A 15,337-nucleotide genomic window follows, 5' to 3' on the forward strand; every position below is an offset into this window, starting at 1 on the left:
CACCCTCTCCTGCTAACAGCAGGAATAAATTCACATGTGACATTTCTGGATAAAACGAGTGAAGTGCCTCAATTTGTTTCCACTGAAAGATTTCTTCCACACCCATATCTAAGCCAGTGGAAAGCAGCAAAGTGATGAGGAGAAAACATAATAGTGTGCTGGGGGTTTTCTTTTTTTTTTTCCTACTTTTTTTTTGGCAGTTTGGAAAAGAATATAACATGTCTTGGAACATCCAGAAATACATCTTGTTTGGGGTTTTTTCCCCACCCTGGTGGAAGATCTCTAGGAGAAAAGATCAATATGATGACAGATTGCTTTGAGCATTTCTTCATTACCTGTCACTGACCCCTGAATGGGATGTATTAACTCTGTGAGATGGGGCCTGTTGAGGAGTTACTGGATAGGTTTTTAGAGTCTCTATTAATCACTTTATGAGTACAATAGCCCCTCTTGACCTACTAAAATGCATTGGTAAAATTCATCACTCATCTCCAGTGAAAGGAGGTTCATTTACTCTTTCCATTATCCAGGTCAGGGGAATCTTTGGAGAACTAATTACTTCGCTAAACGAAGAAAACTTTGACGCCTTACCCCAAAACCTGCACACAATGAGGTGTTAAAAGCAGGTGGCCACTTTGGCTTGTCCCTCACCCAAATGTTACAGCAGGATTTTTATGACAAATGGTCCTACTACACCTGATAAACCTCCTTTCATATCCTGAGCTCTAGGTAACACAGACAGACATGCATGAAAGTGCTTTTAGGACACAGAAGATAAGGGAATCTGGCAACTTGCATCTGCTTTAGTCCTGCTTAAGGAACTTTCAGATTTTTGCTGTGATTATTTGCATGGGGAGTCTTCACATTTTAAAGCACTGTGTACTAAATAAGTAGAAACTTCCAGGACAAATTTAAATTACACTGACAGAAATCAGGAAGTTCGATTATTTTCTGCTTAATTTGCCCCCTGGCATACAGCTCATTTTAGTTACTCTGTCTATGCTGCTCTGAGATTTGAAAGTACATTTTCCTTCTAAACTGAAAACACATTCCCTTTGTAAGATCACAAAGGATTTGGTTTTTTATGACCTTTCCTGCAACTGCACCCAACTGTTAATTTCTGCACTAAAATACTGTGGGAGTAAGTAGCTGAGAAGTCAGAAAATAATGAGTAGTAAAGATAAAAGCACTTAGCTATGTTTCAGAAATGTTCTTGGTCAGGGTTTTCATTTGTCCTCAGCTGAGAAACAACTGGCAGATTTACCACTGTTACTCTAAATACCATTGCTGTTGTTTCTATTACTTATTACCACTTTTGCCAAAAAGAAGCCTCATTTCATCAGGGAACAATCAAGCAACCACAGTGCCCCAGCCTGGGCAGGGTCAGCTTTGCTTTCTACTCCTTCCATCATCATCATCAGCTTTGGCCAGCACCACATCCAATTTGTGCAGCACAATCCTCACCAGGAGCCATCAGATGGGAACAATTTCAGGAAACTGAGCTCTAAAATCAAACTGCGATGCTTCAGCATCCCTTCTCTTTCTTCCCAAAGGGCAGATTCAGAGTAGCATTGTTCTTCCACTAAAGACTGAGAGCAGAACCAGACAGCAACCTCAATCAGCTGGCCAAGACTTGCTCTGGGTGCAGGACTTGTGCTAAATGCCCTGTCATGTACCTTCTGCAGAGGATCCTGAGGAAGAGTGAAGACATCCATAGGCTTAGACCTAAAATGAGTGTGCCTATCTACTTAAAGCAATTTTGGTAGTCTTGAGCTGCTCATCCCCTGACCCAATTCCCAGCAGACAGTTTTGTCCTTTGTCTTCTTATCTGTGAACAGGATAGAAGCAAAATGCTGCTTTCCCCTACCCATTTTTAAATACTGTACTTCTTTCCACCAGTTTTGACGCAGTTTAAAGCAACAATTAAGACACACAGGGAACACACTTTGTCTTGAATTCAAGCTCTGCATATAGTGCCTGTGTCACCAACAGGTACAAAATTCTTCTTCTCATTCATTTTGTCAAAGGTTATTTGTATTCATTTCCAAAAGAAACCCTAATTTTGCTTCATCTTTTTCCAAAATTAAAAAAAAAAAGGAGGACGAAAAGGTCATTAACAGTGTCAAGAGATTGAACTTAGTTTGGTTTCTTTTCTTTTCCTGAGGACCAAAAATACCCTAAAACCTGGAAAACTTCATGGACTTGCTATATGTAGTTCTCAAAAACTGAATTTTCATTGGTAAGGGAGAAACATTTGTCCAGTTCATTGTCGATTCTGTCACATAGGCAAGAAGAGCCCAAAAGGTCACTCACAAATGTCTAAAGATATCAGACACTGAACAAGAGCAATGCTTCTTGTGGGCTTGACATGTAAAACAAATTTCTAAGGCTCCTAATTTGTTACTTCTCAGAAGCAGGAAGAAAACGAATAATTTCTGACGTATATTTAATATGCCAAGTTCAGACACTTGCCCCACATTCCACAGAAACTCCTGCTTACCTCTCTTCCAAGAGAGAAGACAGCCAAGCTGGCTGTAATTCCAGGAATTTGCTGCACACTGTTTCCCAAACCTCCACTCAGGTTTGCAGTGAAGCAAGCCCACCGATCCCACTCTTCTAACTTGTTTTGATTTTCTCCCAACTGAGGGGTTTTGCCACTCCCTGAGCTCCCACTCTCACACTGCCAAACCCCAGTGGAACCCCAGAGGTTTTGTGATGCTTGCATGAGGGCAGGAGTGGATTTTTGCCAGCAAAACTATGTCTTGGCCTGCAAATCAGGATGCAACCAAAAGTATGTATTCTATCACCATCAGTTAAAAAGCAGTGGGGCAGTGTTCTTTATCTTTTCTACAACCCACCCTCCCTCCAGGGAGATACCTTATTTTAATGGGTCACTGTGTCCCACTGCATGACTGATAAAATCATCCTATCTGGAGATGCTCCAGCCAGGGGGAGGAGCCAAGCATTTCCTACCTGAATAAAATCTGGCATTTGGAACATCACGGCAGTCTTTTTCCACTGGATCCCTGAGGAAAATCAAACTTTTCCACATCATTGCTGAACCTTCAGACGAAAACTGTATCCTTCTACAGGAGCACTGCTTCAAAAGGACCACGTCTGTCACTCCAGGATTGCCAGCCACCATTTAATGGGACTGCTATCAACACCCTGACTGACAGGGTGTCAGGTTGTTTTCTGACTCTGTCAATGTTTTGGGATTGTTCTTTGTAACACTGTATTTTTATTTTAATTTTCCCAGTAAAGAACTGTTATTCCTAATTCCCATATCTCTTCCTGAGAGCCCCTTAATTTCAAAATTGTAATAATTTGCAGGGAGGCGGTTTATATTTTCCATTTCAAGAGAGGCTTCTGCCTTTATTGGCAAACACCTGTCCTCCAAACCAAGACAAACTAAGACTCCAGGGCCGTGCCCACCACGTACTGACCTCCACCAGTGGCCTGGGCCTGCGTTCCACTGCAAACCTGAAGTGGCAGAGCTCGCAGTAGCTGGTGTTGGAGGAGGAGAGCCAGCGCTCCAGGCAGCTGCGGTGGATGGTGCCCAGCGTCCCCGTGCACTCGCAGGGCGACAGCAGCTCCTCCTGGCTGCTGCCCTCGTGGCAGATCCTGCAGATGGGCCGGTCATTGAAGGGGCTGCTGCAGCAGAGGGAGAGAAAACTGCTGATCAAGGCTTGGGGCAATAGGCTTTGTTGTCTGTCACGAGCTAGAAATATTTAAGAGCACTGCACCCTGTAATTAGTAATTGAAGCTGCTGGGCTAATGCTTTAAGGTGTTTTTTGGTATTCCTGCTTAAAATATCTCTTCTGTTGGGGTGGGGGAAAAGTGTAGAGTGAAAAACATGAATGGCAGATCAAGGAATGATACCAACAGAACTGTAAAGAACTGCACCAGACACATCCCTGCTGTGTGGCTGCATGTGGGTATTTCCTCTGCATTTCTTTAAGATCCATGAAGTCTTTCCAATTCACCACCAGCAAGTACAAATTTAATTTTGGCCCAGGCATCGAGTCTGGATAATGCCAAATAGATCAGAAAACTCTTTCTTGCTTCTAATGAGAACAAGGCCAGCCTGAGGCATGCTGCAGAGGCACAGATTAACAATATATTTCATCACTGATCTGCCTCTCCAAACCAGCAGCACAAAGAACTGTTCAATCACTTGGACAGTGACAGAAGCTGCAACGCTAGTGCTAGAAACAGTCTGGCTGCTCAGCACACCAACTGGGGAAGTGTTTGGGAAGTGCGATACATTGTGCAGCACGATGGTTGTGATCTTGGGATGGGGGTTTAATCAGATGGGATTAAACCATCCCTCCTTCTGCCCCCTCACATACCTCTGCATGGTGAGGGTGCGCACGACGGACGAGAGCAGCTGCCCATCCTTGGAGGACACCTGCATGACATACTGGGGGCGACAGCTGCTGGCCAGGCCGCCACTGCTGCTGGGCAGGCTCTTTCCATCGGAGGCTGGAGGGCGTGGGCACTCTGGGGACACTCCAGGAAGGTGGCTGCAGCGGCTCATCCTCATGGCGTTGGGCAGCGGGTCCCCATCTAGGCAGGAGCCAGGACAGGCAGGTGCTGTGGGGCACATCTCTCCCACCTGGGCAACACCAGGCGTGAGAAGGAGCATCCCTCACTCCCCACCTCAGATTTCCCACTCAGCAAGGAAAGGGGGTTTACAACATCAGGTGTCACCATAAACAACAAACCAAAAACAAAGTGGTCTGCACATTCCACAAGCAGCGGCCAGCAACCGTGCTTTCTTCTCTCTGCAGACTCTTGAAGTCATGAGAGATAAACAGAGAGGCTGAACCTTTTGTCACTCCCCCTCCAAATGTTTCAAAGTAATATACAGTCTCCAACTTGTGCACTTTCAAATTTAAAGGCTGCCACTGTCCACCAATGGGGAAAGTTATGTACTGGAGGGGAAAATGGCTGATTGGCTTCAAATATCTTTTGAAAACTCTTCACTGCTGATTAGTGCCTTCTATCACCAACCCACAGCAGAGCACAGACCTGGCAACTAATCCTGTATAGGGCTTTAGTCACACAAACCTCCTTAATCACAGCCCATGTGCAGCAGTAATTTATGCCACAAGGTGAGGCAGAAATCACAGCCTGCCCATGTCTCTCTTCTCTGCTTTGTTCTTTCTCACATCACTATGAGGTTGTTCTGCATGGTGTTTCCAAGCATGGCAATTGGGAAGGAAGGGTTTGTGCTGGGAACATGAAGCCTGGGCAGTTTCTGATGCCTTGGTGGGATGGATGCTCCTGGTTGTGTGTGCTTGTTGTGGAGGGTTCCAATTCCAACCAGGCTGTGTCCCTGCTGCCATATCCTTAGGTCAGGCACCAAACACACACACACAGGCTGGGTTAATCCTCTGCAAAAGGGGGAAAAGATTCCCTTGCATACCTCGGGACACTTGGCTGCAGTCCCATGTAAGCCTTGCAGGTTGCAATGATGATATTGCCATGTTAAAATCAGATGACTCCCCCCTCAAATAAAAGTGTTTTGTGTCACTGACTGCAGCTGTATGGTGTCAGTACTGCAGCTGAGAAGAATCTTTAAAAACCAAACGTGAATAAAACCCTCTAAACAGGGGTATTTCTCCAGGACTGTAGAGGAAACCTTGTGATTTGGTTTTGCCCCCCCTGAAGGAATGTCTTTGGCAGTAAGATTCTGTAGGACTGGTGTGGATGCTGGACCACTTACACCACACAAGTTTTCACACAGGGACTCATATTCGTAGAAAGGCTTCCCAAAATAGGAAAAAGCTTTGGAGACCATTTGTTTTGCAGGATTACCTCTGCTGTTTTCAGACCAGGCACACCCCAGGGAATGAGCTAGAGACTGATGAGACAGCTTACAGGGCAGAGAGAGTGCAGGGAATGGGGAAGGGAATCGGACTCTGTACTTCATTTACAACGAAAATGAAGCAAATACCTGATGTCAAAACCATTAACATATAAAAGATGCAGGCATTTCAAGAGAATAAGAGCCACAGACTCTCCAAGGAGACCACGGTGTTCAGCAATATTTTAGTTTTAAAATCCATGCTGAGACTGTTTTACAAGGATGTTCAGCTGCTGAGTAGCTGCTCCATTAAACTTAAAAAGGCTAAGAAGTATCATGTTTACAGACCCACACTACAGAATTATATATTCCTTTCCTGACTGTTTCACTGACACTATTAAGTACAAGAGTGGGTTTATAATTTCATATAAAATGACCATCCAGGCCATTACAAACACATCCATCATTCACTTGATGAGTTTGGAGAGTTGGCTGGAGCATCAGAAGACGCAACTAAATGCAAAGCTTTAAAGCACAAGCTAAATAATCTGGTTATATCTCAGCAATGTTAATTCAAATTTCTGCCTACAGCACTGCATTCATATCCCACTTTGGCAGAGCACATACAGGTAATCCCTTTCTACTTTTTTAAAAGGAAATTGAAAGTTACAACATTTTTCTGAATTCAGAAGAACCATTTTCACACAGTGCATATGCCTGAAAAGTGATACAATTATAGAATTAAATTATTTGTGCTTTAATACTGAACCCCATGGTAAATAATGAAAATTAGTTGACCTGAGAAGCACAGAGATCCTAAGCAAATCCTAAATTAAAGCGGCATTAAAGAACTGTAAATCTTAGCAGCCAGAACCCCCCAAACTCAGTATCTACCCATGTGCATGTATTATGTCAAAAAGTTTTTCACCTAAAACAAGTGAAAATCTGTCAAAAATGCCTCAATATAAGAGAAAATAAAGAACAAATGCAGGAAGACATATTTAGATAGTATTTATGAAGACAAGCATTATTAAATTTGGCAAGACAGAATATCAGTATTTATTCCAGACACCAAAAAATTCTGCGAAAAGTGGCTGAATTTGGCATGATGAACGTATGGTAGTATTTAGCTCTTTGGTTTTTTTTCTCTGTATTGTCACTAGTCCCAGTTTTTCATTCATGTATGTATATATGAGTTTATGGGTATCAGAGTAAAAGTAAAGGTGTTGCAGGTATTTTCTTTATGCAGTAAGTGTAAAAACAATGACAAATCAATCAATGAACTCAAGCAAATTATTTGAGGGCATGTTGAAACTAGGCAGAAGATTCAAGTGCAGAAGACATCCTTTGCCCCATAGTAATTTATATGATGCTATATTCCTATTTAAGAGGCTTATAAGTTCTGAACCAAAAACTTCACAAGGTTCAACAAGTGCCAGCCAGCAAGGCAACGCCTCTCCAATTGAGCTGCACTCAAGTAAGATGTTAAAAACCAGCATCACTTCACTGACATGGAATTTAAAGAGCGAGCCATCTGCAGACCTGAAATACAACTGGAACCCTTGCTGCACTCTTCCTGATTGTGCATGAGTTCACCCCAATTCTTGGACCCACAGAGCATCATCAGGGTGAGGAGTTAAATTATCACAGCAGAGATTTTTTTAAAGCAGTGCTGTTTTCCTGCTGAAGCCATGAGTGGCTGAGATTTGCATAAGGCAAAAGGGTCTTTACACTTCAAGAAGTGGGCTGCAAATGTTGAACAAATAAATACTCCTGGAGTTGCCCCCTTTTCCTTTTCTTCAGCACCTCTGCTAAGAATAGCATTTATTCCACCTCTCAGTCATGGCTTCAAACTTGGAAATCCATTTACCTTTCTTATTCCATGCTCCCACAAGTTCACCCTATTAATTTCAAGAAATGTGACATGAGCTGGCATCAATCAGCTTCAAGACTTAAAAACATGTATGAAAAACCATTAGTATTCCCATCTGGAGAAATTTTCCCAATAAATACTGCATTATTTTAAAAAGACAGAAAAAATATTATTATTAGTAGTAGTAGTAGTACTAGTAGTACTATTAACATTGTTGTTGTTGATACTACTACTACTATTACTACTACTACTACTAATAATAACAACAATAATAAAAAAATAAAAACCCACACACCAACAAAAAAATCTCAAATAAATACACACACAGAAAAATAATAATTAAAAATAAATAAATAAACAAACAAAAAACCAAATTCCAAACAAAGAAAGAGAAAAACCACCAACAGCCCTAAATCACCAAAAAGCTACCCTACAGTTTATAGAAGCTTTCACAGATATGTTTTTGTTTCCTATTTATATAATGTCACATAATTTTGTGCAGTTTACTACGAAATTTTGGGCAGTTTTTCACCTGGGACAGGTCAGCAGATCTGCAGCACAGATAGAATTCTCCATCTTACTGCAAGCTGGAAGAATGGTGCAAATTGCGGAGGAGCATCTCTCACCTTCTTTTCTGCTATCAATCTTGGCAGGCTACTCAGGATACAAACTGTTGCATTCTAAGTAATAAATTAATGTTTTCAAGAGCTGGCAGCAATACAGTTGTCAGAGACAGAGTGAAAAAGTTGTTCTCCATTGGCTCAAATGTCACAAGATCATGCATTGCCTTTGTTTCTAGAATTGGAGAACAGGAACTCACCTTTCCCTCCCTGAGGCTTAGACAATAATTTTATGCCACCCTTTAGGGTGCTCCAAAGACCAAAGTAGTCACTGCACTCACATCACACACAGCTGCTGTGTGGTCCCTGTTTTTCCTTCCCACCAAAAAAAGCATAAGAGCCAAAATTCTTAACTCCAGAGCACTCTGAAACCTCCTGGATTTTTACGTACTAGGAAACAATGCAGGGCACTGTGAAGGTGGAATAGACAGAACACCTTTTTATAAAGTAAGAACTGCTGGGGCACCTGAAAATCCTATTTTAGTGGACAAACATTTAGTTTCATGTGAGCCCTTTCTCAGACACTCATATCTGGAATAGTTTGAAATGTTTATTGACTTTTCCCTCCACAATCCACCACAAATGGCTTCATGGTTGCCCTCCAGGTTTCACATATACAAATATTGAGTAAATATCTGTGGAGTGACTGGCAGCTCCAGCTGAAGCCATGGATGCTGCAACAATACAAGACCCCCAAGACTCCCAGAGTAAAATAATTCATTTCTCTAAACTGAGAAGACAAATTCCTACACTTGATAATGACTTAGCTCAGCACAAGGAGAGAGAAAAAAGTGCTGCCTGACCTGGTTGTTCATCTTGGAGTTCTAAAGCCATCAGAGGGAGAGGTAGCACAAGGACACGGCAGTTCTGGGACATAGTAGCAGCAGAAGAAGGCTGGAGAAAATTTTATTTGGTCAACAGCAACCAGTCTGCTAAACCACATCATCACCTTTTAAGGAGCTATGAGAGACCACTGAAAGGTGCAAGAGGAAGATGTGGTAATTTTCACCAGCTGAGGAGGACAGATTTCACATTAAAGAGTTTCGACACATAGAAAGTAGCACAGTACCCAAACCGCATGACATTAGGCAATTTTACTCTGTTTCAGCCCACATTTTACTAATTTTTCATGCTGTAAATAGCATTTCCCATTCATCTGGTCTGAGCTCCAGGGGCTTTTAAAAACTACCACGCCGTGGGCTGCATTCAAAGCGCAATTTTATAAACAAGCACATCAAAAAACTGAGTGCTCGTCTGAGGCACCAGCACAAAGCAGTCCAGCATAAATAGCCCTTAAGAGTCTGACCATGCATTTAAAACTTCACTGCCCACCCATAAATCATTGCTATTTTGTTATGTGCTGAACCACTTTCCATGAGAGCAAGAGACTGCCTTTTTGGCACTGTGAACTCTAATAAATTTCTTTATATGCCTGCACAGCCACTAACTTGAGTAATTTACTTAGATTTGTATCCTTCCGTTGGCTGTTGAAATGAAATTTTTCAGATGATAATAAATGCCATGAATACTTGTAGTGGTGGCATTTTAGCCTTGTGTTAATAAGAAAACAAACAGAAGATACAAATACAGTTTACAGCTGATCTGTAAATACAATATTTTCTTCCCCAAGGTATAAGGCAATATGTTTATTTTCTTTTCTTGTGTTAGTTCTTTTTCCAGCAGAAATGTCTTTCCTCATAGGTTACAAAGGCACACAATCTAACATGTTCCTAAATTCCCTTTTCTTCGTTGCCTCATCTGCTTCAGACCCCCACTCTCCTATATTCTGGCCCCAGAACACTGCTTAAACAACACGTTTTCACACTTAAACACCAAAACGTGGTGAAAGAATTAGTATTTGCTTATTTACTCAAAGCTTGTATGTTAAAAGATCCAGAAGTTTGGGGTTTTTGCACTAGAAAGTTCTGGATTCTCTTTCCTCTTCTAAATTAGGTCACTTTATACAAATGAGTCAAACACTTCTTGGCCTAAAACATGAAAGATGAGAATTTAGTTTGCTCTCTACAGCAGTCAAAGGACAAGGAACTCCACATCAGTAAAGCCAGAGTTCATCCCTAAAAATCACTTTGTCCTGGAGAGGGACTGTATTTTTTTGCACACTGTGTTTTACTGATGAGACACTTCCTTCATCATGGGACCTGTAGAACTTTCAGCAGTTCCATTCTCTGCAAGTACCTTGGATTTCATCAGAAAACTTGTCTTTTGCAATTCCTAACAGCAGCAGTTATAACTGCATCAGCCACTGCCTCTGGACTCTGACATCTGTTCCATTTAGGTCCTTCATTCCTGCTGCTTGTTTTGTCAGAAAAAGCAAAATCTGAGAGTGCAGGATGGTCATTCCACCCTCTGAGACTCACACCACACCTGCACACAGCAGAGTGCACCAAGGAAATGGAAGTTACACCTGCCACACCTTGATGCTTTCAAGTATTCTTCCAGCAGCAGATGGAGAGAATTCAGACAGTGTGAGGACCAGTGTTTCTGCCAAACATAAAGCCTTAAAGTCTTTCTTAAATACAAGGTCTTAGGAGGGAATATTCAGCCAGATCTGATCTAAATGCTCTGCATTTGATGGAATTCTTACTATTGACCTTCCCCACGTTTAGGGGGGACTCAGAGCTGCTGTCCCACAGTTGTAGGATGGAGCACAGGGGAAAACGCTCAAAGTTAATTTTTGCACTCCCAGGGCCACGCTTTCACCTTCAAAAATAGCTCTCCCCATTTCCACTGAAATGGGAAGGAGGGCTGCCAACATCACACAGGTCGTTGCCCTGCCCCATGTAATAAATCCCTAATTTGACTTCTTGTTTTTTGCTCACACAGGTAAACATCAGCTGAATCCAACTGATTCCTCCTGGCCAGGCAACACCAAGCTAAAAATTACCTGCTTAAACTGCAAATCATGTACATAGTTAATACTGAGGCTTAACTTCATGCCTGGGGTTTGGTAATGAACTCATGTTCATGCAAATCTTGTGTAAATTAACTCTTTGACAAAAGGGATCAGTTATTAACTTGTGGTTTTGCCTGGCTCACAGGTAAATCCATACAGATTTTGAGGCTGTGATGAAGCTATGTGTCTGCACAAGAGTTTGAGCAACAGGGAGCACAGAGAGTGCTGGCAGGTGATGGAGGCAAGAGCCTGAAAACTGCAGGGCAAAAAGAGCCAGCAAAAGGCAAAATGTTTTTAACTACTAATGGGGATTACTTGGAGAAATGTGGTCATGGTATTTCTAGAGACAGCTTAACAAAAATGCTAATTATTCTGTTCATCATTGCTAAGTTAATTATTTGCTTGTTTTTAGTACATTTGATTCTTCCAGCTCCTGAAGTCAATACTGAAAATGAATATGATCCTATTACAATTATTGCATTTATACTTCTCACTACTGATGGGAAAAGGTTCAATGTGTGAAACTTAGAAAAGATACTAAACCTATTTTCAAGTTAAAGTAATTAGAAGATTGAAAGCATTTATTTTTTTAATAGCTTTGTATTTTAATTCCAGAGTTTAGCAATATTGGCTGCATCAGCCTTGCATTTGAGAAAAGCTTCACTAGAAGCTCAATGAGCACAACTTGTCTTTAGGACTCCAGTTTCAAAACAAACATTATTATTATATCCTGCATACCTCTGTTTTGATGCATTGCAATTTAACCTGAAATCATTCAGGTACCTTCATATTAATTCCCTTTCTTCATTAGTCTTTATCGGCATAAAAGTTTAATATTTAGTTCCTGCACAGAGGGCTTCTTTCCATATGATGCATCCCAAACATCTCACTGCCTGCAAGGTACTTGCATTGCTAAAAATGTTGTCTGGTGCTCTGCATTGAAGCCTACACGCACCAAGCAGAACCAGAAGGCTTTTGTCTTCTTCCCTAGGTACTGTGTTTGTCACTTCTACAACATGACTGAAAACCCTGTGGGGTGGATTAGATTCTCATGTTTTATTCAGCAATGAATCACCTGGATGACAGTCTGCAAATACATGAAACTTGGCTTGTGTGAGATGCTTTGCAAAGCATGTCCCAAACTAATATATTTACATGTGGAATATGTGCTTTCACTTGTTCCAAGACTGTGGGATCACCCCAGGTGTTTCTGGAGGTGCCAATCTACCAGGCCACTTTCCCTCCATGAAGAGAATTTACTTTGCATTATTTTATCTCATGTTTCAGTTGGCAGCAGCTGAATGTTTGATGTTTAAAGATGGGGGGATGAGTCTTCCAAATACCTTGTTTGAAAAAGAGGAAAACACTTTAAAAAGCAAAATTACTCCAAATGCAGGTCTACTCCTGTCTCTTTTCCCTTTTTACCTTTCAGTCAAAAGCAGTTGAAAATATTCTTGCTGCATTTTCCTTCATCACATGGGAAGATAAACCCTTCCTGTTCCCATATCAGTCTATTTCTCTCAGCAGGAACAAACTATGGACTCCATGGGTTTGTATAATATTTACATAAAGATTTCCCATCTGAACTTCAGTTTGGGGACTAGAAGAGTTTTTCATCAAACTCCAAGACTTGCACTGTAGTCCAGAATGAGTCAAACACATGGGAGTATTGTGAGTTAATTGAAATCAGTGACAATTCTCTACACTAACTAGTTTCACATGGGTATGTGATGTGTTATATAAAACTATGTGCTGTGGGGACTGAACAGCTCCATTTCTTCCAGTAGCAAGCACACCAAGAATGCTTTTAGCCATTGTCACATGAAGTTGGCATTGGTCAAACAAATCAGATCTGACGTGCAGACCTGGAAAGAAAGTTACTGCTGCAAAATAAAGCACATAAAATTCAACTGCTCTTCAGTAATCCTCAAACAAATTACTGAAATGCTGCACTAGTGAATCAAAACTGCAAAACAGAACTAAATCAAAATGGCAGAGGTAAAATTGGAATGGACAACATTATTGTTCTTATCAAACTAAGAGAAGTACCAACAAGAAAAATAACAAGAGTTAGAAGTGAACTAGGGATTAGCCTTATTTCTGTGAGAAATAAAGGCATTGGAAGTCTGGAGTGGGTTTGAACTGATCTCAGCTGTGATTTTACTCTGTTATTATGACTTCTGCACTGACATCAACCATGACTTGCAGATTTGCTTGCATACTCAAGACAAGCTTGGTGTAGGACTATTACAACTTTGCAGGATAGCAATGAGCCAGACTAATGCTAAAAAAAAAATACAGTATTGTGTAATTGGACCTGCAAGAAATTTCATAATTTCTGTAGTGTGATTTAGTAAGCTCTGCTATTTGTTTTCACTGCCAGAGAATTATGAATCTTTTTTAAGAATCTGAGTATTTGTAATCCAGAAACCACATCTATGGGCCATAATGTGATAGCTGCTTGGTGGAGCTTTATGTATCAGGATCAGAGGATGGTTTGGGCTGGAAGGGACCTGAAAGCTCCTCCAGTTCCACCCTTGCCATGGCAGGGACACCTTCCACCATCCCAGGCTGCTCCAAGCTCCAGTGTCCAACCTGGCCTTGGGCACTTCCAGGGATCCAGGGGCATCCATAGCTGCTCTGGGCACCCTGTGCCAGGGCCTGTCCCAGTCTCAAAGGAAAAAAATTCTCCCCAGTATCTGATCTAGACCTACTCTCTGTTAGTTTGAAACCATTAACCCTTTGCTCCAGATCCTTATTAACACTCTCTCTCCATCTTTCCTGTAGCCTCCCTTCTGCACCAAAAGGCCACAGTTAGGTCAACCTTCCATTCCCCAGCCTGGTACCTGGAGCTGTCCCAAACACCAGGGTCAAGTCCCACTAGGTCTGAGAACATGATGACTGTGATATTCCTTCAACCACACTTTTAAAGCAGAGTCTTTAATTAGAGATTTGTCTCATCAAAATATTTGTTAATCTTTGTACGACTTTGCACATTGTAAGACATCACCCGTGGCACAAAAAAAAAATCAACCAGAAGTGTATAAATGCTAATACTTGGCTGAGCACATTGCCTCTTTTGCAGAAGAATCTGTGTGAAGTTAGTTGTTGCCAAAGGGCAAAGTAACTAAAGAGCTCCAAGTTCTACCCTGGGGGATGCAAAATTCTGTGGTTTCTGGAGATGTTGTGAGCAGCCAGAAGTAAAAAGTAAGACAAAATACTTATTTGCTTTCAAAAATGTGTTCTACCAGCCACTTCATCCTCAAAAAAATTATTCCATCTTAGTAAACAAGTAACTGAAAAATTCTTCTCCAAGACCTGCCCTCGTGCCATTGCCTACTGCTGAGGCAGGCAAAAAGGAAAACCCTGCTGGAAGTTAGGATGTAGGTTTTCCACAAACTCTTGATTGTTTTCTATCTTCTACAATGCAGGATTTTGTGGGTCTCTGTCCCCTCCACTACTCTGAACACCAGAGTTCAGGGTCAGCCAGCCTTACTCCACTGTAGGGCTGTGGAAATTTCTAGAATCTATTCACTCATCTTCCATGGTGCAATGGCTGCAACAGCAATCGAGGAGCGTTTAGGTAGAAACAATTACCAATGAAAATTAAAACCAGAAACCTTAACAGTGCTAAAAACAGACGTAGCTATGTACTCCAGCTCCACCATTTGATCAAGAGCAACTTACATTTACACAGCCCATGAAATGCAAAGTTTGAGGATCCTGATTTCAAAGGAACTCTGCTATTTAATGGAATAAACCAACACACCACATTTTCCATGGGGAGGTTTAGTTAATGTTCAGGACCGAGCTTTCACAGCACATTACATGATAATCCAGACCTGGAGAGCATGAAACAGGATCCCAGATCCCAGTTCTGTCTGGCTATTTAGCACCTGATGGGCACGGAGCTCTGCTCTGTGTGACAGGGAAAGGATGACACTCCTCCTCCCTGGAGGCCTCCACGCAGAGATGTCTCACACACACAGAGTGGTAAATTGAGTATACAGATGATTCTGCTGGTTCTGGCAACCAGAAAGAAAGCAGAATATTTTTAGCATGGCACTTCATTACCAGTTTAGTGGCATCCCAAGGTTTAGCAGCCTGTCAGGTCAGAA

The 15,337-nt window shown here is 41.7% G+C and overlaps 1 protein-coding gene across 7 annotated transcripts in view; it reads right to left on the reverse strand.

Moving 5' to 3' along the window:
* The window catches only part of MARCHF3 (membrane associated ring-CH-type finger 3), a 54,720-nt gene that overhangs the window by 12,758 nt on the left and 26,625 nt on the right, over nucleotides 1–15,337 (reverse strand). For 2 of the 7 annotated variants that reach the window (XM_079331696.1, XM_079331702.1), the window contains exons 3-5: nucleotides 9,109–9,199; nucleotides 4,353–4,569; nucleotides 3,447–3,654 (exon numbers count right to left, since the gene is read on the reverse strand). In XM_079331696.1, the coding sequence (XP_079187822.1) occupies nucleotides 3,447–3,654; nucleotides 4,353–4,569; nucleotides 9,109–9,181 (498 nt within the window). In that variant the 5' untranslated portion in view covers nucleotides 9,182–9,199. Of the gene's footprint in view, nucleotides 1–3,446; nucleotides 3,655–4,352; nucleotides 4,612–8,217; nucleotides 8,412–9,108; nucleotides 9,200–15,337 lie in introns of those variants that run through there. The other 5 variants (XM_079331697.1, XM_079331701.1, XM_079331700.1 and 2 more) reach the window with 5 other exon arrangements.

Source organism: Erithacus rubecula, assembly GCF_903797595.1.
Source record: "Erithacus rubecula genome assembly, contig: SUPER_Z_unloc_7, whole genome shotgun sequence".
NCBI classification, from domain to species: domain Eukaryota; kingdom Metazoa; phylum Chordata; class Aves; order Passeriformes; family Muscicapidae; genus Erithacus; species Erithacus rubecula.